The 27,267-nt window shown below is 43.6% G+C and overlaps 1 protein-coding gene across 5 annotated transcripts; it reads right to left on the minus strand.

The window, feature by feature from the left end:
- Positions 1-436: 436 nt before the first annotated feature.
- bptf (bromodomain PHD finger transcription factor) lies at positions 437-27,267 on the minus strand. Of its 5 annotated transcripts, none has more exons than XM_044182392.1 (32): positions 26,465-27,267; positions 24,389-25,211; positions 22,297-22,517; positions 20,481-20,663; positions 20,098-20,280; positions 18,155-18,367; positions 17,919-18,004; positions 16,825-17,177; positions 15,788-15,919; positions 15,389-15,518; positions 14,712-14,847; positions 14,330-14,617; positions 12,650-14,210; positions 12,096-12,220; positions 11,699-11,827; positions 11,405-11,555; positions 11,168-11,291; positions 10,763-11,015; positions 10,030-10,197; positions 9,467-9,603; positions 9,255-9,366; positions 8,912-9,153; positions 7,716-8,760; positions 6,102-7,591; positions 5,930-6,012; positions 5,507-5,732; positions 4,855-5,366; positions 4,541-4,717; positions 4,130-4,322; positions 3,041-3,125; positions 2,620-2,806; positions 437-1,278 (listed from the first exon to the last, which is right to left on the minus strand). In XM_044182392.1, the coding sequence occupies exons 1-32, from the start codon at positions 26,979-26,981 to the stop codon at positions 1,239-1,241; spliced, it is 10,305 nt and encodes a 3,434-aa protein (XP_044038327.1). In that variant the 5' UTR covers positions 26,982-27,267; the 3' UTR covers positions 437-1,238. The 5 variants fall into 5 exon arrangements, with proteins under 5 accessions (XP_044038327.1, XP_044038326.1, XP_044038328.1 ...); XM_044182391.1 differs by having other exon boundaries at positions 14,330-14,620; positions 26,465-27,266; XM_044182393.1 differs by having other exon boundaries at positions 437-2,180; positions 14,330-14,620; positions 26,465-27,266.

The following is a 27,267-nucleotide window of genomic DNA, read 5'->3' on the forward strand; positions in this document are numbered from 1 at the left end:
AGCCACTCAAAATGTTTTTTTTTCTTTGTTAGTATTTTGTTGCTTTAGCAAATAAATCTAGTACATGCTTTTAATTGCATCAGTTCATACTAATAACAGAACGGGTGCTGAGTAAAACTTATTTATCTGACAGGGAAATGTCATATTCATAAATCAAACTTTTGTCAATTAATGTTTTTATGCACCTCTAAAGAGTCTGTAACCAAAAACTAAACAAACTGCCGCTGTATTGGAAGACATTGTGAAGCACATTTATTTTGTCAAGTCTTTATCTTTTATTATAATTGTTTTCTACTGTCCCTGCATTATATCGAAAATCTTGAGATGCTATGTATACGCAAACGTTTAGCTTATACTAAACATTTTTTAAAGTTTGATAAAGATGTCAACAGCACTCCCACGTGTTGCTGTCTTCCACAAATACACGAGGAAGGAATCAGTCTTTTCCATTTTATTAAGTTCCATATACATCAATATTTCTTCAGATGTAATACAAAAAAAAGAAAAAGAAATCCAGTCAAAATCTGACAAATTTTTACAAACAGGGCAGGAACCTTCAAATACATTGTTTCATCCTTCTCAGTCAGTAACTACTGTGGAGCAATTCATTTACAATAGCTTATTACCGTACTTTCAGTAGGTTATAGAAGTTTAACCAAGCAGACTACTGATGTCCAGATATTTAGTACAACTGTCTTTCATGCCACTTCAGACTAACAGTGAGTGGAAATGGGAGAAAAAAAGTTGTTCCCTTGCGATATCTGAATTTAGACACAAAACTGGATACATTATGCTCAGTAAAACTCAGCCATTGTAAATCAGTATTCAATTTCCTATTTCTCACTGGACATGATGACCACAAGGATGGCCTGAGGGATTTTTAACAAGAAAGAAAATTAAATAAAAAGACTGAGATCAAAAAATAAAGAACATGGAAATATGAGAGCTCCTTAAGAGTCTTTTCTCCGAGGTAAACTTTCGTCTGAAATGCCTCAGTTGTTCGCACTCCTTACTACAGTCCCACTGATGAAGACAGGTCCAAAAAGGTCCCTTAGAGCTCAAATGGGCAGAAGGCAGCTCTGCCTGAACAGTTCTGTGAAAGCAGCAGTGCTGGTTGCACCGACAGTCAGAGGAGCAGATCCCAAACACAGGATGAGGCAGAGTCTGTCACAGAGTTACAGTTCAGAAAAGCCATATTCTTGGCAAGTGCATTTTGTTTGGGCAATGTGCGATGCTTTCTAAGAGGCTGAAGAACACTGTAGCTTGTTGTTATGAGACCTACAGAATGCGGAGAGAGGGGAAAGTTGAGAGCCCTTCGCATTTTGTTTATTGTTGTGACATCTCAACAGACAGACACAGAGGATGCAAAGGGGTCAGCAGAGGATCCTGCAGCCATGTTGGTGTAATTTACTGGGAATGCCTTTATTACTGAAGAAATCTTCCACAACTACAAACTGAGGTTACTTTGTGAAGTGAGGAACAGGATGAGGTCACATTCCTCACTCTTTGTAGAACATTTTAGTTTCATAAAATAATACTATCTAAAATGATTTGCTTCATAATTATTTAAAACATTCAAATACAGTCAGATACATCTTACAATCACTGTACATGATAAAAAGTATGTACATTCAAGACAACCACCTTAACAACCAGCTAAATCAAAGCCGAAGGGATGAAACATACAAAACTTCTCATAAATATCTCTCTATAATAAAATATGCAGCTTTATATATTTTTTATATCTGGTAAGGTCAACACATGATCCAATCCAACTCAGATGTATAACAGAAAATAAATCCAAGTTAGGAAACTAAAATGCATTTAAAATCGCACTGAAAACATCCTAGCTACTGTGATGGATTGTTAGAAAAGGCCAGATTTAGGGAAATGATGAGAAGAAAGCATGTCCCTCAATTACATGATACACACATGTCAACATGGCTGCCACTTAGTGATTAAACTGAATATTATAATGGTTACCAAAAATGTTAAGTTGGTGGCATTTACACGAAAGCACATTTGGTGTTTGTGTGTGTGTGTTCTTGTGTTATTCTATTCTTTAGTGATGGATATTTTTTGCTGTTCTAGAAATAGAAAGTTTCCATGTCATTTTTACTAGAGACCCCAGCATCCAGTCCAGACTCCAGCTAGACTGGCCCACTTAAGAATCTGACAATCTGTAAGAAAGAAGAAAATGGGATGGCATAAATCATAAGGCATGCAGCAAAGGTGAATAGACAAATGCAAGATGAAACACGATACAGATGTAACATGGCACTAAGTTCTGTTAAGACATTGGACATAATGTCTTAACGTTTGTCAGCTGTTGGTTTTAGTGCGGCCGAGCAACCCCTCAAACCATTTGACAGTTTAAAGCCAACTCTAGTCTACAAGTAAAGCACATTCTACTACATAACACTTACTACACATGCCAGTGGTGTAAACAAAAGTAAAAAGTGAAAGACAGGCATAAATGCATAAAAGAACAAATGAAACTGACATGACAGCCGGTGCGGCCAGAGTCAAAGTTTTACGGCACACAAACATGAGCATGGAAAAGGAGAGAGAAACTTGGGGCCCCTGAGAGTCTGCAGTAGTGGGAGCAGCTGACCTTACCTGCTCGCTTTGAAACCTTTAAGCTTCTGTACAAAGAAGGCTTCAAGCACCTCGGCACACTGAAAGAAGGGCGTGTCATTGGGGTTGTAATAGCGACAGTTGTCGAAGATTTTGGTCACGTCGGCCACAAACTCTGTGAGCTTGTGGTAATGTCGCTTTTGCAAACGGGTTTCCATTGTCGAAAAGTCTACAAGGGACAGAAAAATATGGGACGTTTTTTATTTTTTAATAGAATATGCGCATAACATTTCCTACATTACAAAACATCATGAAATAAACAGTATGGACAGCAATTTTTAATCTTTTTATCTGGATCATTTCATCAGCTTAGGGAAATTCACAACTACTACCTTCCACAATGGGAGGCAGACACATTGGACATTTTCCAGAGTTGAAGAAAATTGCTATCATTTGTTCTTACCCATTGGCTCCTTGATTACGCGATAATAATCAGGTGCGTCGTGGGGATCCACTGGTTCAAGGAAAGGCCATGCCATTTTGTGGGACTGTTGAAATAACAAGAAATTATTAATGAATGAAAATGAGTACTAATAATACCAAAACCAGGAATAAATGATTTGCAAAATTTCTCGCAATGCGCTTGGATGCAAGAAATTTATGGCTGTATCACATGATGCTGAAAAAGCTGTTGATAGGTTAGAGTGGCCATGTTAGTTTGATGTTTTATCTTAATGTGGCTTTGGCACTGTTATTATGAAGTGAATTAAAGCACTGTATCACAAACCAGTAGCCTCAGTTGGAACAGTGGTACATTATCGGAACCTTTCTGCCTTTATAGATCTACACGACAGGGCCGCCCTATCTCACTTGTCATTTCTGTGTTGGCACTGGAGCCTTTGCCACGTGCATTAAGATCCCAAGAAGATATACGAGGCATCAAAATTGCTGGATATGACTTCAAAATAAATCTTCATGGTGATGATATATTGTTATCCTTGTCTGAACTATGCCATTCAATTCAATTAATGTGCTCTTAACGTTTTCTGGGTATAAAGTAAACTGTAATAAGAGTGAAGCGATTCCCTTGAATCAGTTAATATTAAATCACTGATTTCCAAGATATTTGAGAATACTGCTCCGGGCCTTCAATTTCATACCCACTAAGTTTCCACCACAATGGTTTAAAGAGATTAAAAGTATCAGGACATGTTTTATAATAAAAAATAAAGGACATGTTCTACTACTTCTTTACGATGTCCACTGTCTTGGGCATACACAACGCAGTAACCCTGTGTGTGGGCAGTTTGGAATGGTGAGTAATAAAGAGAAAAAGCTAGTTATTTAGTATTATTTAAAAAACAAAAACATTTATAGTGTTTATAATACTTTTATCGTAACTGTTTTCTTGTATTTGGTCATTTTCCTAAATTAACTGCTTCTTGTTTTCAGCCTTCTTGTAAGACACTTTATTTTGCTTTTATCCAAGTTTATATCTAATGTTCTTAACATTGTTGTATAAGTAGAGATAGTCCGGCATACTGTTCCATACCTGTAACGAGCGTAATATTCTTTTCAACCCCTCATAGTCTTTGTCAGTGAGCGGTGTGAGGACTGTCATGGCATCTTCTGTTGACTGACACTGCGGGCAGACGTAAACATCGATGTGAGTGGCCTCACTCTGCAGGATGCCCACGCAGCGCCCGTGGTACCAGTTCTGGCAGCGGTCGCAGCCTATGTAAAACCTGCAGGTGAAAATTGGATACATCTCGTGGTTAGCGCACCAATGAAAGGTTCCACATGTAGAAGAAAATAAAAGCAATGAATGAAGAAGATGTCATCAGGTTTCTTACATGTTTCGCATGCAAAAATACCACTGTGCATTTTCTAGATTTTCATTAGTGGGCTGGATTTGACAACATTGCTATGTGAAGACAGTTATGTAATTTATAAGGAGCCGTACTGTGATTCGTCATATGGTGTCCGGCAGATGCAGTATAACTCCTCATTGCTTGCTCCCTCCTGACCACGTTTGCAGTCATTGCACACAAAGTCCTCCAACTTCTTGGCCTCTTTCTCTGTGATGCCAACACACACACCATGGAACCAGTTGGAGCACAGGTCGCACCCTATGTAAAACCTGAGAGAAAAAGATCATTTTTCAAAAGAAGAAGAAAGTTTTGTCTCACTCAATGATGATTCAATTGAGTGTGCATCACGTGTGCATTACAGTGGTATGCTGAAACGTAATCACAATAGTTTTCCCAGAGAGCTTACTTTGACTCGTCGTAGGGTGTTTTGCAGATACAGTACAATTTGCTGTCCTTCTTATGATCCTTTGAGGTAGAAGAGAGCTTCTTCTTCTTCTTGTGTTTAGATGAGCTGGAATCTCTGTCCTTGTCTCTGTCCCTATCTCTGTCCTTGTCCTTGTCCCTGTCCCGATGTCTGTCCCGCTCTCTGTCTCTCTCCCTCTCTCGATCCCCGTCTCTGTTTTTATCTCTGTCTCTATATTTGTCTCGGTCCTTATCCCTGTCCCGTTTCTTGTCCTTGTCGTGGTGCCTGTCCCTGTCTTTGTTTCTGTCTTTGTCTCTCTCCTCTTCCCTCTTCCGTTTATGGGATGAGGAAGGTGAGGGCACTGTGTGGGTACTGTGAGAGGAATGTGTAGAGTGAGAAGGATGGGAAGAGTGGGAAGCGGCTGCCTTGACCGTTGCTGCAGCAGCCTGGGTGATAGCAGCTCTGGCTTTCTCCTTTTCTTTATGTAGCCGGGCAATGTCCCGCCTCAGCTCCTCCTGAGAAGAAGACAAGACATGTAATGTAATGTATAGTACCTCCACTTAATGTATTTTAAACTCCTCTCTAAAATGTATGCCTGATAAAGAATGATTTCTGGATATCTTGACTCTTATACTCAGGCAGCCTGTGTGCTAACCTGTACTTGCAGCTGCAGCTCCTTGTCCAGCAGGGCCCTCTTCTTCAGGATCTCAGCCTTCAGCTGTTCTTTGTGCTTGTAGAGCAGTGCAGTCAGCTTGGTGGCATTCTGTTTGGAGCGTTTCAGCTCCACCACCTCCTCCTTCTTTCTCTTCTTAGCTGCCTGCTTCTCGTCCTTCTCAATTTTGTCGAGGATAAACTTCATCACTTGGTTGCACACAATCATTCTGAAAACAGAGGACAGCTTCAGTTGGTGGTGCAGTTATGGGGTGGAAATTCAGTAAATGCCTATATCAGGATATGTGGGCAACAAAAGTGGAGGGAAATGCACTGAATACCATGAAAATACTACTGTCATCCACAAGATATCATTGACAACTTTTGTCATAAAGCTCCACAATTCTGGGATTATTAAGAGCCAAACCTCTGGTTCTCCTCTCGCTCCGCTGCAGCCAGGGTCTTCCTCTGTTTTAGCTGTTCTGCTGTAGCATTCTGCTTCACTACCACCTGACACCAAAAAAACATCCTGTTAATATTTACAGTATCTAGATGCTGTAAGAAATGAATCATTGTGAAATATTCTTTTGGAATCAGACCTGTTTTTGGATGACATCCCCGGGGCTAACGGTCTGCAGATTTAGCTCTTTCTGTTCCCTTTTAGCCTCATGGTGTTTCTTCTTCTTTGGTCTTTGTTGTTGTTGTTGTTGTTGCTGCGGTTGCTGCTGCTGCATCCTCTGGAGCTGCTCCTGGACGCTCGCTGGAGCCTGTATGGTCACCATATTCTGGATCTGGTGGGCCTGAATTTGCCCCCCTGTCTGCTTGATCTGGATAGGCAGCTGCAGTTTGATCTGCTGGGGAACTGTGCCACCCTGCTGCTGTGCCTGTGCCTGGATCTGGGCTTGGATCTGGGCAGCAACATGGGGTGGCAGAGCTGAGAGTAGCTGGACCGGCTGTTGAAGGCCTGGAACGGTGATGAGCTGATGCCTGATTGGAGACTGGACCTGAAGCTGAGGCTGCGCTTGAACTTGAGTTTGGTTCTGAGGCTGGAACTGGACTTGGAGCTTAGTTTGGACTTGGGGTTGGGGTTGGGCTTGGGCTTGGACCTGAAGCTGTTGCTGGACCTGTGTCTGCTGCGGTGACTGGACTTGAAACTGGGGCTGGGTTTGGACTTGAGTTTGGATCTGTGATGGAGTGTGGACCTGGGGTTGCTGCGGGGCCTGAGGTTGTGGGTGAACCTGGCTCTGTTGCTGGAACTGGACCTGAACCTGGGGATGGAGTTGGGTTTGGATCTGGGGCTGTAGCTGAGTTTGGGCCTGAGACTGAACCTGGGGTTGAGGTTGGACCTGAGGCTGTTGCTGAGCCTGGGGTTGGGTTAGAGCCTGTGTTTGAAATGGAGCTTGTACCTGGGGGTGGTACTGAGGTTGGACTCTTGATTGGAGTTGGGCCTGGGCTGGGGCCTGGGCCTGGACCTGTACCTGGACCTGGGGCTGGGGCTGGGGCAAGGTTTGGGACTGAAACTGCACCTGAGGTTGATTTTGAACAAGGGGCTGTACTTGGGCTTGCGGTGGCTGAGTTTGTGGCTGAAACTGAACTCGGACCTGGGGGTGGTTTTGGGCTTGTGCTTGGGCCTGGAGATGCGCTTGAGCCTGAATGTGTGGCATTTGTTGGACTTGGCCAAAGGGCTGGACCTGAATTTGTGTACAGATTTGGGCTTGACGCTGGGGTTGAGTATGGGTTTGGGGCTGGAGCTGAGGCTGCGTAGGTCTCACAGTAGTAACAACAGGAGAGACTGGTAATCCTGTCATATGAACCTGCACTGCTGAGACTGGAATTTGAGACACCTGCTGCATGGATACAACAGTAGGATTCTGGGTTTGTACTTGAGCTTGAGGAGGAAGAGATGCTTGAGGCAGAGGGGTAACAGGTGAATGTGTGGAGACTGATGCAGGGGCAGAGGCAGATACAGTGGCCAGGGCAGGTGTCTGAACAGGAGCTGCAGCCTGCTGAGCTGGCTGAACTGGAGTCTGAGCTTGAGATGAGGCTGGAGTCCAAACCTGGGGCTGAGCTGCCCTCTGCTCTGTCAGAGCTGCAACAGGAGGGAGAAATAAAGAGAAGCAAGTATTAAAAAAGTCAACCAATGTGTATAGACAAATCACTAAAACAGGATTGGTGTTGATGTGTGTCTGTGTGAATTGCAGTGGGTTCTTTACCTGGCACTGAAGGTGTTGTAGAGGTGGCTGTGACTGGTGTGACAACAGCACTGGCTACAGCAGCATGAAGGGGAACGGGAGCTGTGGCTTGGATTTGGGTTAGAGCTTTGGCTGCCGATGGAACGGCAATTTGGGTGGACACAACGGCTATGACAGGAGCAGAGACAGGAGCAAGAGCGGGGGTTGGAACTTGGACAGGTGAGGGAAGAGAGGCAGAAACAGGCATTTGGGTCAAGTTAGAGGGGCCTGAGACAGGGGCTAAAGCAGGGGCAGGAGCGGTAACATGCATCGGGACAAGGGCTGAGGTTAAAGCTGGGGCAGGGTTGAAGGCATGTGTCTGGAGCTGGGATTGAGGTGCAACTTGTCCTGGAACAGGTAGCGACACTGCAGTTTGGGTTTGTGTAGAGAATGAGCCTGGGCTAAGGGTGGAGACTTGGTTTTGCACCATGGTTGGGACTGCATTTTGTGCTGGGGCAAGCACAGGTCTTGCCACTTGGGGTTGTGCGGGGACAGAAGCTGGTGTGGAGGATAAAACCTGTGTCGAGGCCTGGGCTGCAACGTGTGGCAGGGCAGGCACAGGAGTGGATATTTGAGATTGTGCAGGGACTGATAATGGGGTAGCAGCCGAAACTTGTGCTTGCATTGAAGCCTGGGCTGCAACTTGGGTTGGCGCAGGGACTGAGGCTGGGGTGGGAGCCAAATGTGGCATATGTGTTGGGGCTGCAACATGTGTTGGGGCAGGTACAGGGGCAGCCATTTGGGTTTGGGCTAGGGCTGAGGGAGTTGTCTGAACTTGGGTTGGACCTTGGGTTTGAGCCACAGCAGGCTTTGTAGGGGTAACAGTGGTAGGTGCTGAAGCTGAAGCTGATGAGGATGGGGGCATGGGGGTGAAGAGGAAGCGCTGGACCTGGCCATTGGGCATAGCTGCCTGCATTAGCTGCTGACCAGGACCAGGGATGACTGTTACACCCTGAGGGATGATTTGCAGCTGTCCCTGGGTCTGGCCCTGACCCTGGATCACCACCGTCAGACCTGGGTTTCCACCCTGCAGAGTTGAAGACAAAAGGAATCTTGCCTTCAGCTAACAGTGATATAATTCTAAACTTTCTTTAAACAGCAGAGCAGAAAAAAACATAATTTGATATTAGTATGGTATTGGTAGGGAGGAAAAGACAACAGAAAAAATGTGCCCTCACCTGAGCACCCTGTGTTAGCTGCATGAGCTGTGCCATAGTGAGTTTAACTTGACCCTGCTGTGGTCTGTTGATCTGGGAGGAAGCTACAGGTGACTGTCCAGGTGCTGTAGTGGCTGCATGAGGTGATGGGGCAGCACCTGCTGCTCTCTGAGCTGCAGTTGTCTGCACAGGTGTAGAACCAGGCACAGCTGTGGATCCAGGCTGACCACGGCCCATCTGGGTCACAGCCTGCTGAGGTTGGCCTGGGGATGAAGAGGGAGTAAGAATTTTTATTTGTAAGGCATGAGCCAAAAAGGCTGAAGACATTTATTTGCGAATGGAAATGATCAGTTGGACAGAACACCTTGTTGAGCCAACGCTGGACTTCTGACCATTGCTGTGCCCACAGAGGTAGACGGGGTAGGTGACTGGCTCATTGTCATGCCAGGCTGTGTTTGGCCTCCTGCGGTGATGGCCTGGAACACAAAGCCAAAAGTAAAATCATCAATCTTAATGCTTAACATTTTCCCCAGCTTCAAGTAAAAACTGAAAAGGACAGGATGAAAGACAAAAGACCTGTTGCTGGGTAGTTGAGGCAGAGGTGGTGGCTCTGAGGTTGATGTTGCCAGTTGTGGGATGTAGTGTGCTGTATGTCCTAAGGTTTGCAGGGGGGCCAGAGGGGAATATGCCCAGGACTTTCTGCTGGACTACACCTGTTGATAAGAACGATTATCTTTATATAGGAAAGAAGCAAATATGCATTGGGTACATGCAGTGATACAGGTCGTGGATGTACAGAAGCGGCGAGGCATGCACTGTGTGTGTGGGGAAGATCTTTGGAATGTCTTGTTTGTTTAAAAAAAACAACAACTGAAAAGTATCTCTAAAGCAGTTGGAAAAGCTTTAAGTTCATCGGACAACAGTCCTTAGACAAAAAAACTGTAATCTAACGTTTGGCCATAGAAGCTCTTCCATCTAATGAAAAATAAAGGAAAAACAAGCGAAACACTGGTGGCATATCCATGCTCAACGCCAATACTTATAACAGACAGATTTTGCCTCTCACATGACACGCGCCCATCCATTTTGACAAGTGTAAACCCAAACCAGCGGAAATGGATGACACTTGTGCTCCCTACCTCCTTGAGTGGTGGGCAAGTTGAGCGTGACAATCTTGCTGTTAGCGGGCAGCGGGAGTTTGGCGGCGAGGACCTGGCCAGCCACAGTCACTGGGCTGCCAGCAATCTGGAAGGTTTGCTCTGAGGTGGTGATGCTGCTAGCCACGGTGGCCACCAAGCCAGTGGAGGCTGCAAGACACACCATGCCACCTGCAGTCACGCATACCCACAAGGGCCACCACGACAGCCAGTCTACGGCTGTGATGTCCACTGGTAGGTTTAGAGTCAACAAAGGGGCTGATATTTTGAAAATTTGGGATTATTGCTTTACTACGTGTTTAAATTCTGACGATACACAGGATCTCCTGTAGCCCTTTAGGATATAAAGGACTCAAAAACATTGAAAATCTAGTTTTAACAGGACTGAAAGTGGACACCACGAGCCACAAAGTCATTTTGGCAAGCCAATCACATTATGTAAAAAACTGACACAAAAAAAGAAAAGATGTGAAAAGTCATGCCAATGATTGACTTCTTACAAACGGAAATGGCGGAAAAACAACAATTAGAAATTTTAAAAAAAATTAAAAAGGGGAAAACCAACGAATAAAGTCTCCTGTGACAAAGTCCTCTGTCCGCCCGTCTTTAACAGAATATGATGGATGAGAAGGCACGCAACTCTAGACCATTATATGGAGGTATGCAGGTATGGGCTGAAGATAATTCAAATTATCCTCGCCTTCGACCGGCTTACCTGAGCTGTTGTTGGTCTGACCCTGCTTGACCCACGAAGCAAAAGACTGATGGAAGTTTTTGTCTTGCTGGAAGGAAACTGGAGAGCCCAGTTTGGAGGCCAGGACCATCTTGGTTCCAGATGTGGCCTGACCTGTCCTCTGGCCCGTGGATGCTGGGGTGCTGGGAGTGATGGGAGTGTTGGCTGAGGTGGTGGTGGTTGTTGTTGTGGAAGTGGTGGCAGTTGTACTTGGTCTTGGCTGCTCCAGACGTTTCTAAAACAAAAATGTCAGAACATTTTCAGTACATATAGAGTTTGTTGACCTCCCAGTATAGTGCCGCCCAAGTTCAACCTAAACAAGGTCTTACTAAACCAGAAAAACTGATAACACGTGTGTGTGTGTGTGTGTGTGCGCAGTGTTCCCACCTGCTGGGCAGCCAGTCTGGCCTGTTTCAGCTGATTCTCCAAATGGGCCTTGACATCCTCTGCCGTCTTCAGACTACTGCCAGTTTTCGAGGGATCAAGACCCTGTGACTTCTCCTTTTCCACTCTGTAACACCAAGGAAAAACGTGACAATCTGCTCTATCAGAAGAATTCAGTGTTCCCCAAAACAATAATGTTTGGGGCCACAGGCCAGAGGAGGCTTTTTGTGCGTTTCTCACCTTTCTGCAAAGGCCCTGATCTCCCACAGCTCCATGTCTTCTTCAGGCACCCATGTCTCCACAGCAATAGGCCCAGTAAGCTTGGCTGGCTCCTGCTTCTTGGGCCTCAAGGCACTTGAGCGTAGGCCTTTCCTCTGTGGAGTAGGGGTTTCTACTCATGGGAAAAGAGAAACAAAGCATTCATTATCCTTATGAAATGTTGCCAAAACTCTTCCAACAATGGATCTTGGTCAGTCTTCAAATTTGCAATTATGATTTTCCTACATTGTTTCTGAACAAATGTTTAGCTTTTACCTTTGGGAGTGTCTTTGTTTCCGAGGGGACAGATGATCTTCCTGATGCAGTATTCTGAGCGGATGCCGTAAGGCCCCACGTCTCTTCGTTTTATAATCTCTGTTGTGGTGATGTCTGTGTCCGTGGTTTCTATGGTGCCAATCAAACATATTAGCACAATAATTTAAAATAGCAACTCTTAATAGTCATATTACTACAAGCACTCATCCAAGCATTGGAAGGTGGAGACACCAATGTGTTGTTGGCAGAAACAGAAGAAGAGACAACATTAAAAAGTTGCATGTTTAAAGTAAAATAGAAACTAATGTAAGAAGACTTCCTCAAAGGCACACAGAGAAGATGCCCAAAGGAAGTGAAAGATGAGTACAGGTAAAGATGAGGTACAGCAGTTTCTCACCTTTCCGAGTAGTCCCTACAGTAGCAGAGGGCTTAACAGCCATGTCGTCCCACCTCAGGCAGGCCCACAGCAGCCTCAGCATCAGACTGACCCCTGCCAGTGACCTCACAGTCTGGAGACGGTACCTAAATGGGACAGTGTCATAAAAAAAAATGAGCTACTTATTCCAACAACAGCAAGTATGTTTACATACACATTTTAATTTGCTGTATTTTTACATCGTGTTAACATATTATTGCGCTCATGAATCAAAAGAAATGTCCTTGTGTCCCCAGTAAATTGTAGTCTCCATTGCTCTAAGGCTAAATGATAAATTCTTTTAAATCTGTCTTATTATTGCCACGTAAACACAATATAGAGAGACAACAAAAACCATGAGCAATGTTAACATTTGTGTCTGAGCTAAAGTTGGCATATCAATCATAATATTGTTTAAAATAATTAAAAGAAGATTTTCACCTGGCTATTGTAAATGTATACTACAAGTGCCAGTTCTAAATCTAATTATTAAGTATCCCAAACAATGTGTAAAAAGATCTAAATGTGTTACCAACCTCCAAGTGATCCCAAACGTGGGACGAGGTGAAGGGTAGGGCCATATATCCAGGGCAGGCTTGGCGTTGTAGTTGAAGATGGGCACCTCTCTGATGCTTGCCCTCCTCGCCAGCCTCTTCAGGTCATCATTGGGCAGGATAAAGATGCTCTTCTTGCTGCTCTTGGTGACAAACTTGCGGTAGGACGGCAAGGCTGTCCCTGAGCGTGCCTTCTTGGATTTGGAGAACCTGAGAAGGCTGACTCGGTCTCTGGTGGAATACTCTTTACTAATTGTCATGGAGCTGGATGTTGTTGAACCAGAAGTGCCCATCTTGGTGTCAGTGACTGGAACTTTTGTCTTCTGAGGGACACTTGGTCTGGAGCTGGGCTGGGTGGTGATGGAAGTGGTAAGAGTACTGGATAGGTCAGTTGCTGGGGCACTTTGAGACTCTGTGGTGGTGGTGTTAGTGGTGATGGAAGTCTTCAAACCTTCGCTACTACTGTTATTGTCGGTACTATTACTATTCAGGCAAGAAGGGCTTGAAGATGGAAGCTTAGCAGGTACTGTCTCCTCACTGTTCATGGCCACATTCTTATTGAGGGAGTCTCCTTTCTCTGCCACATGGTTCTCTAATTTCGGGACTTTCAGGGCAGGTGGATGACATATGTCGGACACATCATTTTGCGAGAGGTTTCCATTCATGACAGGCTCTTTCTGAGTCTGAGGCTCTTTAATATCACCTTGGACTCGACTGCCTGGGTCTGAGTTGATGTTTGAGTCTGCAGGGGTGGTAACCCCAGCTTTTCCATTCACCTGCACTGGACTGGTCTTGCTTTGGTCTACCTCCATGCTCTCTGTGTCGCTCTTTCCACTGTCTTGCTCCATTTCCTCGTACCCACGTTTCTTAGGATTCTCTCCTACTCGAGCAACCTCTGGCTTCTGTGTTTTTTCTTTGCTTTCTATTACATCTGATATACAATTGTTTTTACTGTTGAGCTCAGTGCTTGCTAGGGGTCCTCCATTCACTTCTTTGTGAGCTAAGGCCTCCTCACCGTTCCCCTGCACAGCATTTACCTCTGTCTGTTTGCTGTGATTGGGTGCTGTGGTTTTTGATTTGACATCCAAGTTGTCTGCTTTTATCTCCATCTGCTCCTGCTCAAAGTGAAGTTTTTTAACCACGTGGTCTTTCACTTGAAGGCTCTCCTCCTCCTCTTCTTTTACACACGGGGTCACAGCAGGCTGCTGTTTGCCTAATGTGGATCCTTCAGTCTTAACCCCGGATGTAGGCTTTGTGGCAGCCATTTTGGACAGCAGGGCCGCCTGTCTCATCCGCTCTAGCCTCTGCTTCTCCTCCAAGGTGAACTGTTTTACCCGGCGCTCCAAAAGCCCATCCAGTTTGGAGGGCTTTACCTTCTTCTTATAAGCTGTCCGCAGCTGGAAGCCCTCGCTGACATTTACAACATCGTAGTAGGGCTTTGATGCAGTGGTCTCCTCCTTCTTGGGTTGTTCAACTCTGTGGATTGGTTCCTCCATCACAGGCTGCACTGACGGTGAGGAAGGGCCTTTGTTTTCAACTTTATCTATAACAAAGAGTCACAGAGGTCAGGGGATGATGGAAATATATATCCGTTCACAAACAGCATCAAGGAAAATCCAAAGATAAAGGAGAAATAATTGAATTTTATCATTTAACATTTACCCTTTTCATCACTTGAAGCAGCAGTTTCTGGGCAGGGGTCAACCTCCATATTTTCATCTTCTCGTTTCTCTTCTATATTTTCCCCCCGTTCCTTCTCTGTGGGGTTTTCTTCCTCTTTGGAGGTCTGAGGTTTGCAGTCCTCCTCTGATGAAGTGCTCTGAGATGACGCAGTGATGGATGCTTGTTCATTGTCCTCGTCCGCTGTGTTTTTAGTAGTCTGCTTCTCAGTTTCCATCAAGTTTTTCTGCTTATTTGTGCAAGCTGCTGCATTTTCCTTGCTCATTTTAGCTGCTATGAAGACAGTGAAACAAGTCATAATATGAGCCAAAATTGCCAGCAAAAGAAGATTATAGTGAAGAAATTATGCCAGTTTAGCCCTTACCCTCCAGATCCTTGCGGTAGTTTACATTTGTGTTCCCTGGTAGCTTTGGAACAAAACGCGGCACATGAGTCTTACTGACCCAGCTCCAGCCACCATACCCTGTCACTCTGTACTCCTCCCCCTTCTGTTTCCACACCTGGATAGAAAAACAAACAAGTGAGTCACAAAATAATGAAGCTTTCAGATGGAGAACCACAATCATTTCAGAGAACATTTCTACACATTAAAACTGATACAATGTCAACTGTAAAGCAGCCTTAAAGACATAGTAAAGCTCTGTAACAATATTAAGATCAAAATCCCACACAATGCTCTATGGCAATATCAACACCATACCAATACACCACTGCTTTGATTTTTCACTGCACTAGGTCAGTGATTCCCAATTAAAGGTACACTACACAACTGAGTGTGTGAAAACTAGTTTTCAAACAGAGGTCTAAAGAGTTGGCTAAAAGTAATGGATAAATAGCTGAAATAGCTACAAGTAATGGCAAAATAGTTCAAATAGCTAAAAGAACAGTTGAAATAGTTAGCTAAAAGCAATGGATATAAATAGTTAAAATAGTTAGCTAACGGATAAATAGTTCAAATAGTTAGCTAAAAGTAATGGATTAAATCAATTCAAATGAACAGAGGAGGAGCTGGATGACAGATGAAAGACACTGCTGTTTTACCTGGTGCTTGATGGGGATGGTGTACTTCACCCATGTGGCCTGTTGCAGTGTCTCCTCATCCTCCAGTTTTTTCTCTCGCTTTTTCACCTTCTCTTTCTCCTCCCGCTCCATGGAGGTCATGCGATGTAGCCTGAAGCAATAATGTGCAGTATTTAACCAAGATGTAAGGTGCGTGGGCAGAATTGAAATAGAAAGGTTATTATTGAGTCTGCTTGTTTGGTCAACAATAGCGCACTCCAAATGGGCTGAAGAAATCACTGGTGTAGTGACACAGATGATGAGTAGCTTGAGTGCTGTTAGTCTTTTGGAAGGCACACTACATGTTAATGTGCTATTAGTGTGTGTAGCCAACAGTTGTTTGCCATATAGTTCATGCAGCTAGTTTTGTTCTTCATTTACCTTGTGTGCCCAAGAGAATCTTTCCATACGGGCAGCATCACCACTGGTTTGATGGCACACTCCAGTATGGCCAATGCCAAAGCAAATTCCCTGGCCTTACTGCACATCTGCACTGCTTTGTTCCAGTTGGTTCTAGAAAAACCAGAAACAAACTGTATAAAACAACAGATAAAACAGCACAACTGCATATTTCTTCCATAAAGCTTAATTATATTTGAAACTCTTAAAACAAATAAAAAAGGATCATCACATTTCGCAAGAACCAAAATGAATTATATTTGTATCCTTTAAGGAATAGTTGGACATTTTGGGAAATACACTTATTCGCTTTCCTGCCAAACGTTAGATGAGTAGATTGATACAACCACCGTATCGTGTCTAACGACAGCTAGGAGACGGTTAGCTTAGCACCAAGACTAGAAACAGGAGGAACCAGCTAGCCTGGCTCTGTCCAAGAAGTAGTCTGGCACATAAACCCCCGTAAAAAACACAATTTGACATTCTTACACAGTTTTTATACGGATTAAACAAATGAGATGTTAATAAGTGAGCTTCAGAGGTGCAGGCAGAATTTGTCACTTTTGGACAAAGCCAGGCTAGCTGTTTTCACCCGTATTTGTGCTAAGCTATGCTAACTGGCAGCTAGCAATAGCTTAATATTTACGGTACAGACAAGTGGTATCGATCTTCTCATTCAACTCTCATCAAGAAATTGACTAAGCATATTTTCTAAAAGGCAAACTATTCCTTTAACCACCCCACAGTTAGAGGAACTTCATGCCAGATCAGTGCAAGCATTATCTATGTTGATAAAAATCATTGGTGGCTAAATCAATATGAATCTCTGACCACACTGGGACAGTAACTTATAAACTTGAAATGAATGTATAAATAGCCTGTAGTTTATTATTTTGACAGTACTTGGTAAATCACCGCGAAGTTTGTATGAGTCCCTGCTTACCAGCTCAAAGGGTGCAGTGTGTGAAATAACAGTGAATTTCCCAAAGGGCTTCAAATGAACCTGATCCGAGTTGTACCTGTGCGATGCCCAGTTAGGATGCATAAATGGTCCAGGGACATTGGTCTCCAACTGGATGATGGTGAGACGCAGGGTGGAGACAGTCAGGCTCCGTGAACCGTATATAGAGCCGTTCCATTTGAACTCAGACGCGGTGGTCAGGCTGAACTTGTGGGAGAGGTGGCGTCTCTTGTCGTGGTCCTCGCGATGCTGATGTTTGTTCAGGGCCAGGACATTGGTGCTGTACTGGTTGTGGTAGACCCTGTATTTACCCTCCTGACCCAGTTTGAACAAGTTGTTCAAATTCACTGTCAGGTCCCTTTTGAAGAAGCTGAGACGCGAAGTGTCACCATCAGAGCGTACAGGAGAGGACTGAAACATGAGAGGGAACATTACATTCAACTAAACTACTAGACATAAAAAATAAAAGCTGCTTTTTTGAGGCTCAACTTGTGGCTTTATAGGTCCAGTGTGTAACATTTAGAAAGAGCTATTGGCAGAAATGGAATATAATAAGTATGTTTTAATTAGTGTATAAAAACCTGCAAATAAAAATTGTTGTGTTTTCATTACCTTAGAATAAACTGTTTTTATCTACAGAGGGAGCAGGTCCCCTTCCACGCCATGTTTCTACAGTAGCCCAGAATGGACAAACCAAACACTGGCTCTAGATTGGGCCATTTGCCACGTTTTTCGCGGCCACCGTAGTTTCTCCTACATGCTTGGAACGGGAGGATGATGCCAGCTGTATTCAAATGGTTGCAAACTACAATTTCACCGCTAAATGCCACTAAATCCTACACACTGGACCTTTAATGCTAGAGATTTGAAAGATTTTGATACATGTGGTGATGCAATAACTTTCTGAGTGCATACATGGGTGAAAGCCTTTTCATTTAATCAATAACTAAGCCAAGTCAATGTAGTGTTCATGCAAACATAAAGAAAATTTAGGATCCTAGATGCTGTTGATACAATTTAGTCAGTAATCAAAATGTTTTAACTATTAGTACTCACTTTTCTTTCATTTTAAACAGATTTCTGTGAAAAATAATTAAAATGTAGAATTAAACAACATTTTTGTTTTAAAAAAAAACCCCACACACAACTCACCTCTTTGCTGCCTTTGGGCGTTTGGTTATTCGTTTCCCGTCCTGCTGCTCTCCCTCTATCGCTCTTGACCCTTTCGATATACTCTTCTGTCATTCAGAAAGCAGATGTCACTATCAGTGCAACAACAAACTCAGCATCGAGTCAAACAGAGACACTGAGAGACAATTTGACACAACTGAACTGAAAGTCTGTGTTAATTTACTTTTCGAGCACTAACGAGTCTCACTCATGTTTACCTGTCCCATCCTGGCTGGTAAAAGAGGACTGAGAGGCCCGATCAGCCAGGTCAGGCTGCTCTGGTTTCCTGAGGCTCCCACATCCAGAAACCTGGCTGCTGCCACTACTCGCCTCTGGTTGAGATGACTGCTGCTGTGGCTGATCTTGGGTTTGTGTCTGCGACTCATCAGGGTGCTTGACTTCACTGCTAGACTCTGCTTTCACATCCTCATCTAAAAAAAAATAAATAGGGATGCAAGGAATGAAACTGAATTACATTAATAACAAGCAACATACTTGAAGCAAAGACACCTGTGTGAACAAAAAAAAACTACAACAATACTGACAAAAACTCAAACTCTGCAATTAGGAAATTCTCAATATAGTTTGGCCAGACCTTGTTCAATGTAACACCAGGTCTTAAGACTTGAAATTTGCATATGACCAACAAACAAAAGGAAGGGCTACACAAATCCAAAACAAGCTGAGCGCTTGCTGCAAAGCCAAATTAAGACACCAGCTCTGCCTTTGAGTTGTTAGGGGAGAGAGTCCTGCATATATATGCAGCTCTTTGTTGACAAGGTAGCAGGTGGGGCTTCCAGGCAGAGAGCTTTTTGTCTGAGCAACAGGAACCCACCCAAAAGCCCATAAATTGGAATGAGAATAAGGAGCTGGTTGTGACAGACGTGGCGTGCTAGCTGCTGCCAAGGACGCCGTCTACCACCGTGCCAAAAGCGTGCTTTTCAAGACCATGAGCGCAGGAGACAACGCAAGACAAGAAATTAATGCACCAAAAATAAATGGAGCATTTAGCTACCAAAACATGTCCTGAATGCAACAGCTTACGGTCTTATTAAACAATTAAATGATAGGAAAAAATATATATTATCACTATCAAATTAGATGTTTACTGCAAATAATGGAGAGATGCTGTGAAAGACGATTTGAAAAGGATCAGGCTAATTATGGTCACTCCAGTGTTGCATGAGCGGTGAGAGCTACGAGCTACGTTTTGGTCGAGCTACTCAAAGAAAGGAGGACTTAATGGCCACAGCTAAGAGTGTTTTGTCTGAAATGATTATTATGTCCAGGTGCAAGCACAGAGACCCTTGCACACATGGCAGAGGTAAAAGATAAACATTTTATATTTTTTATTTTATATTTATTAATTTTTATGTCAGTCTAAATTCAAAGCACTGGAACACCTACAATCACCTCCATATTATGCCATGTACCATCCTGACATTTCATCAGAGTATACGGTATAAAACAAAAAAACAAAAACAAAACAACGTACCAACGCTGAGCTGCTGGTGATAGAAGTCAATGTAGCATGACCGGAGTGATTCTATTTTAACCGGCACAGCTTTTCTATCTTTTATGGCACTGGTTTAGTGGCCCCAGAACCATCTCACCTGACGATACTCAGCCAATCAAATCTGTGCATTGCGACTCAGTGAGTGAGATACACACACAGCCTGTGTGACACAGTGAAAAGAGCTTTTAATCAAGAATGGACAGACTCTTACATGTTCATTCTTCCCACGGGCAGACCGTGGCGATTATTAAAAGCGTCAATATGAAGAGTCACTAACGTTATGAGACAAAGCACAGAGCATCTTTTGAGCAAAATACACACTCAAATCCGAACTGAGCACACAGAAAATAAGCGGCGAGAGGTGCGGCTGTGTTTTTGGACGGTATATAAAATCTATTTCTAAATACCCTAGTATACTGTAATACTTTGATAAGCCTACATTACACCCAACAAGGCAAATGGACAGGGTGAAAAGGGCTGAATGGTTAAAATGGTTAGCAGCAAACAGCAGAGACAAGCAGACAGATGAAGATGGATGTGCGGCCCAGCAGCAGGCTATGAAGTGGAGGATAAGCTGAATGGCTAAATATGCTGCTGATAGGTGGACACTGGAGCTAACATGAGTCAGTCTTTGACTCCAAGTACCTGTCCTTTCCTGCTTTGCCAACGGAGGGGACTCCCCACTCTCCTGGCTTCTAGAATGAGCAGGCTGCGTTTCCTTGTTAGGTTCAATGGACTCCGTTTTAGGCGCGGCTGCGTCCTGGGTGGCCGAGCCAGGGTCAGGATCAGACACGCAGCTCTCCTCTGCAGCAGGGGGAACCGTGGCTGCTGTGGTATGACATACATACACAGGGCGAACAGCAAGTCAAGTAGAGGTAAAGGTGTTGATAGTGCTGCAGAGACATCACTGACACAGTTCCCCTGCTGTTAGGAGTGCTATTGGGTTACTTTGGAAGAAATGGCATGTAAGAGAGAATTAGAGAGAGCTAGACTGATTTACAGAATACTGTATATAAGTTCACTTTTACCTTGTGAACTGGCATCTTCCTTGGCCTCAGTGTCTTGCGCGGCCTCAGTGTCTTGCGCGGTTAACTCGGCAGTGTCCTCCGCTGTCTTAACACAGCCTGTCTCTGCTTCCTGCTTTGGCACCCCTGCTCGCCTCTTTGCTTCCTGGGCCTCCCGCCTGACCTTCATATGCTCCATGATCACATCTATAAACAAAAAGAAACAGCCATTACATATCCATGTAACATCATGAAGGACTTGGCATTAGATGGTAACATTTAAACAAATGTAAATGCCCTGTCTTGAGCAACAGCTTTTTCCAAGTTAGGACGAGATCACAACAAAACAAATACACTTGCTTGGTGAAAAAAGTGAAAAAACATGAGGAAGAATACAGTATTGGTTTAAGATTTAAATTAGTTAAAGTACTGCATAAATACAGTCCATACTGCATCAGTTATCGGGGCAAAAACATTAAAATATTGTAAAGTACAGTAACAGTCCTCATTCCTTATGTTTCCATATGAAGATCATTTGCTCAAATTTAAAAAATTAGGACTGCAACCAACAATTGTGTTCATTGTTGTTTAATCTGACTAATATTTTCTTGATTCATTGCTAATCATTTTGTCTATGAAATGTCAAAAAATTTCCCAGAGCCCAAAGTGACATCCTCAAATTCCTTGTTTGATCTGACCATCAGTCCAAAACCCAAGATTTTCAGTTTACCATTACATACGATCAAAAAAGCAGCAAATCCTCACATTTGAGAAGCTTTAATTTAAAAAATGTTTGATATTTTTGATTGAAAAATTATATGACTAATAGTTGATAAAATGCTGCTTTTCAGTTCCAGGTGACCTATGACTGACAAGTTATATATAAATTAAGAAATATAATAACATAGTAATAGTGTGAACTTGGTTTTAGACGCTAGTATATCTAAAGTCTATAACTCAGTTAACCCATCAAAAAAACCTATTCCCATCCACACAGATCCAAGACAGGGCAGATTTTCTTTCCTCAGAAGGCCAAAATCTCCAGAGGACCGTGTTTCATAACTAAAGTTTTCACTGGTGTCCCAACCAGCTTAAAGGAAGTAAAGCAAGGTGCAGGCAGCACTGTGTTGCAGCAGCAAAGGGCTTTTAACGGATGAAATATACCAGCAACACCCATAAATCACTTATGATGGTGGAAGAAAGCACTGCAATGGCTTTACAAAAACATCTTTTCTTCCATTTTGGGCTACAGAAAACCTATTCAAACCTCTTTGACAGAATGCCAGAGGCACATCTCCAGTAAAACATAGTACCCCACTGAAATCAGGCAGTTTGGTGACAAACACAGGAAAACTGTTACAACAACAGATATGTCAGCCTGTCAAACAGAGACGGAAACTGCTGGCATGGTAATCAAAAGTCTTCTAACCACTCGGTCTCCTTGGAGGAAGGTAGAAGGGGAAAACAGTTGCTTGTTGTCTGAGAGAGTGCGAGAGAAGCAGGAAGAAAAGGTGGCATGTAACATTTCTGAGTCAACTGTCATCATAGCAGAGCACTGCTGCCTGAGGGGAGGAACTATGTTATCTGAAGCATAGATAGACTGTTTCTGAATGTAGCCCTGCAGGACACAAACACACACAGATACATACAGTACGTTCCCTGCACAGCTTGAGTCACACATGCCCTGATCATTAATTGCTGATCAATGATTTTCCCATGTCACCTTCAAACGCTGCTCATGTGAACACAAGTACATCCTACTCCCAAGTACCAGATTACACAACCACAAGATTCAAATGTATCTCTATTATAGGGAATGAAGACAATATCAAATCTGTACCGTTGACAGCAGTGAGGTAGGCTTTATTGTTTCCACGGGCTTTGTTGGTGAGGTCCTCTGTGATGTCCATGTGGGCTTGCACTTCCTCCTTCATCTCCTCCAGGGTGGCATGGAGGTCCATCTCCCAGTACTCCTTATCTAGGCACTCCATGAGCTCCTCCAGCTGCACCTTGGTGCTATAGTACCAGATCTTTTTCTTCTCATGCTCCCCATCCTCCTCGCTGGGGAGTGGAAACAGAATAGGATAGACTGTTAAATACCTCCTCTACCACTTCTCTGCAAGGTATCGTTACAATATAAATTAACTGAGACAATATAAACATGTTCACTGTATGAAACAAAGCATTACATGGACACAAATTTGCTAATTCATCCATTTATATTACCTAGTAACATAATATCACTGGGTAAATGCCTCGCAGATGTTTGTGAATTTCAACTTTTGTTAAAAGAATATTACCCTCTATTTGGATTGGATTAAATAAACTCTGCACTCTGTTGAGATATCTGTATAAAAAGGTAGGGAGAACCCTATACAAGCTAGCTGAAAAAATTCTATTTCTATACTTGAATCCAATTGCAAAAGCAAGATGATTCACACAGAACGATACCAGCCATTTGTTGAAGAAATTAAGATAATCAGGTTTAAGATAAAAGAGTGTCATGGACAGGTCAAACTGTGACTCTACTAGACTGCTCATCTACTCATTAATATTCTCTTGGTGCACAACAGTTCAGCTTAAGCATTGAGTGAGTGCCCCCCCCAAAAAAAAATCAAAAATATTAAAAGGCTCTGTCAGATACTGTCTGACAGTGAGATGAATTCAGCCTCTTATTTGTAAAGTCTATGTTCAAACAGAACATAGGTTTGGGGTGGAGGTGAGGAGCCAATCAGGAAAAGCATCACCGCCAGTAAAGAGAAAGGGCTTGGATTGCATGTCTCTTCTACAATCTTCAGTCATACAAATGACTGAATTCATGGAGGCATTCTTTTGCCAAGTGATTTTCCAGTAACTTTCAGTTTCACTCTCCAGCTGTTTCAGATTTTAGTGTGGAACAACACACACACACACACACACACACACACACACACACACACACACAGAGTAGAGACAGGTCTGGTAATGTGAGACTACCTTTTAGGAAACTGTATTCAGCTGCAATGTTGTTTGCATGTGTTTTTTTTATTTGTCCACATTTGAGGCCTATGTTTGTCATATTTAGGGTAAATGTGCAACAAAAACTTTTGAGATTAAGGTGTTTTATAAGCCTGCAATTGAATATTTACAAGGGTCACAGGGTTACTACATAGCTGCTACTTTTTCACTGCTTCGTGACTATGGTGGCATGCTTCACATGAATGCTTAGGCTCAGCACCTCAGATCTTCCCACAGTGCATTGAGGTATATAACTAATATTAAATATATGACTCATACTGTGCCTTCTAAACTATCTTTGTAGATCTAAATGAACTTGTTAGAAACTGAAATGGCTGAAGTCAAAATTGCTATATCAATAAGAATATGATTCTATATTATGATATCAATATATATCGCGATATGTCAAATGTACACAAAACTTGATGTTCATTGCATTGAAGTGTGTTCCAATGTTGTGTAATACGAGACAAACCTCTTCACACATGTAAAATAAACATCTCAATAATTAACTGTTAGTTTTAGATTACAATTTTTGTAAATTAACACAATGACAATAGAACTCCACTGACAGTTGATATATGAAAGTATTGAGTTAATGGCCAGCCCTACCTACCTGCGCCCTATGCTTTGAATAACTTGTCAAAGGGTTGTAACATGCCATCGTGTTTATCCAAGTTACCAGCTGGACACCACTGTACTGGTGTTGACGATTTTTTTTCAGGGTTTTTCTCTCTTTTTGTTTTGAATGTATTTGGTGACAATGTGGCTCTCACTGTGTTTTCAACTGGTTAAATAAAAATGATAAACATAATTGAATATTTCCCATTTGTTTTCATTTGTGGTGCTAACTTAATGCACATTCACTGTAATCTGTGTGTGTGAATGAAAAGTAATTCTAATGAAACAGAAAGGCAGTGAGGGTCCTAACTTACACAATAATCCTTCTGTTTAGGAACCAGTATTTCCTCTGGTGGCGGTCATATCCAATGGGTTCCTGGCGGATGTAGGGCCTGTTCTTCTGAGCCTCTGTCACACAGTCTGTGACACCAGGCACCTTGTGTGCCACACAAATCTCGCACTGCCACTCGTCCTCTGGAACCTCCTCCAGTGGCGGTTTCACACACTCCAGGTGGTAGACTGCTGAGCAGGTCTCACAGCACAGCAGGTCACCCAGGCGGTGACACACGCGGCAGTGGTCGTCATACTGCATACTGCCGTCAGACATCAACTCCTCACGGGCGATGTTGGTGGTGAGAAACTGGTCCACCAAAAACTGTAGCACCTTGATCTTACTTTCAACTGGACCGTAGGGATAGTCATCCACCTCCTGATATGGCAGGACATGGTGGTACTCCCGGTCGCTCTCACAGTACGCCCGCAACACCTCAGGCCATGTCATGCCGTCAATAAAGTACAGAGTGGAGTTGACGCTGTCCTTGAGGTCAGCTGGGCCAAAGGTAGTGTTGGAGGAGTCCTCCTCGCGTAGGATGGCCTTCAAAAGGGAAATATGGGTCTCTGCTATTAAAGTGCACTGCTCCTGGCCCACCATTGCTGCACAGAAGTCCTCAAAGCGGAAAGGGGAGAGACGCAGCACCGTGCTGAAGTTCCGTAGCACCTCGTAGATGGAGGTGGCATTGAGCAGCTCCTCATTAGGCACCAGGAGGTCCTCAGAGGTGTCGGGAAGCTCAAGAGGAGGAATCTCCTTCTCCTCCAGAATGGGAGTGCGAGGTCGGGGAGCCCGTACTTTTTTCTTCCCTGTAGGATACACAAATGATATTAGTAAACTATAATTAGGTTGCTTTGATCAATAGGCTACAGCAGAGGAAAACACTTCTAAAAATGATTTCTTTATGGTTGTATGAAAGGACTGAGAGTCACAGTTATTAGGTACATGGTCAAAATACTGTGATATTTGATCTTATCAATGTCACCCAGCTCTTCTATAGGCCTAAATAGCAATATCCATCTTCTGTATAGCAATAGCTCCAAAATTCAGCAGGATATATAGTGCATCATTTCTAAATGTAGTTGTAATTCACGTTATTTTCAAACCTACAGGTGCAGTTAGCTTGCCAGAACCATTCAAAGAGACAAAATTCAACATATTATTGTAAAACATTAAAAAGGATAAATTCTGAAGTCTGGTTTCAAATTGGTAGCAAACTTTTATGTGTGCTACTTCAGCTGAGCCGGTTCAACACAATGGCCAGTGTCATCAGCTAAATGGGGCTGCCAACCTCCTGCATGTAGGAAAACATTTGCTGTCCAACTGGCTAATAACTTAAATGTAAGTCAGGCCACATATTTTAACCCCTTTTCTTGGTGTTGCACCGTGAACGACATTAGCTGTCATTTTCGGATGAGTTTTGGAATGAATTTAGGGGTTAACTAAGTTCAAAGCTGACAAAAGTGATAAAAATGACAGGCATGCTAGCCAAGCTAAGTTAGTTAGCTAGCTCCTGTATTTCTTTTTATCAGCTTAAATCAGAAACTACCATTTCTTATTCACCTAAAAAAGCAGTGAGTGTTGAGGGTAGCTATAAATACGTTATTGTTAGTTACCGTTATCAAACTAACAAAGACTTCAGGATGACAGTAGGCAGCGTGAGCTAATTTTACTTGCTAACGTTAGCACGCTAGCAGCGAAGTTGTTGACGTAAATGCAACTGAATAATATTTCGAGTTAGAGGGATTCGCAGTTTCTCTACTAAATATGCGTGAATTATTTGAAAGTCGTGCTTTAAGATGTGTTGACAGACGGTAATGGCAACAAGGTAAGCTAGTGCTACAAGTACCGATTCAATACACCTGCAGTAACGTTAGCATAAATGACTGCGGCCTGTGTTCATACAGTGTGCATTCTCCATTTTGAACAATAACCATACTGCTTCCTGCACTTATCTAAAACAATAATCAGTAGCATCGGAAGCATTTCGGGGTGTATTTTCCAACCCCTGCAGTGTATGTTGAGACACTGGAGCCACCGCTTAATTATAGTGTTTATTTACCCGGAGTGCTGGCGTGTGTGCTCTGACTCCGAAAGCTACTCTCTGTACAGTAGCTGGCATCATCCTCCTCCTCCTCCTCGTCCAGCACATCATCTTCAAGGCAATCAGAGTCCTCTTTGAGGGCCTCATCCTCCTCGGACTGAGGTTCCTCCTCAACAAACTCGTCCTCCTCCGATCTCAAACTGACAGCATCGTCCTCCTCCTCACTCTCGTGGTCGTCGTACACCACTGTTTTGGACGCAGCAGTCCGCCTTCCTCCACGACCTCCTCTGCCTCCTCTGCCGCCACCGCCACCACCTCTACCTCTACCTCGTCCCCTGCCCCGTGTTGACGTGACGGATCCCCCTTTCCTCTTTTTGGCCGACTTGGTCTCCCTTGTGGGGCTCTCGACGTCCTCATCCCCGCTGTCCCTCAACCTGGGCTTCAGATTCCTCCTTGGTCGCAAGCCCCGGGCCGCAGCTGGGGATGGCTCCTCGGCTTGTAGCGGTTTGGGCGGCCTGCCCCTCTTTCCCCTCATGATAAGCGAAAGCTATTATTTTACTATCCCAATGTTTGCGTTTATTTAGCCTACACGAGCGCGAGCGAAAACGGCACCCCTACAAAGCTGGACCGGTGGGGATTCAGACGGTGCAGTGAACCCGATAAGCCCCTGTGTCTTTTCGGGTGTGAAAACTCAAAATGTTAGCCCGGCGTCCCGTTTAGGTTCGCCTAGAGCCGCCATTTTTCTTTTTCTCTGCCTCTCTGCCTGAACAAACAGCAGGCTCTCAGTAGAGGAGTCACGTGGTTACACTGCTTCCAGCTCA

Source organism: Siniperca chuatsi, linkage group LG21, assembly GCF_020085105.1.
Source record: "Siniperca chuatsi isolate FFG_IHB_CAS linkage group LG21, ASM2008510v1, whole genome shotgun sequence".
NCBI lineage: Eukaryota > Metazoa > Chordata > Actinopteri > Centrarchiformes > Sinipercidae > Siniperca > Siniperca chuatsi.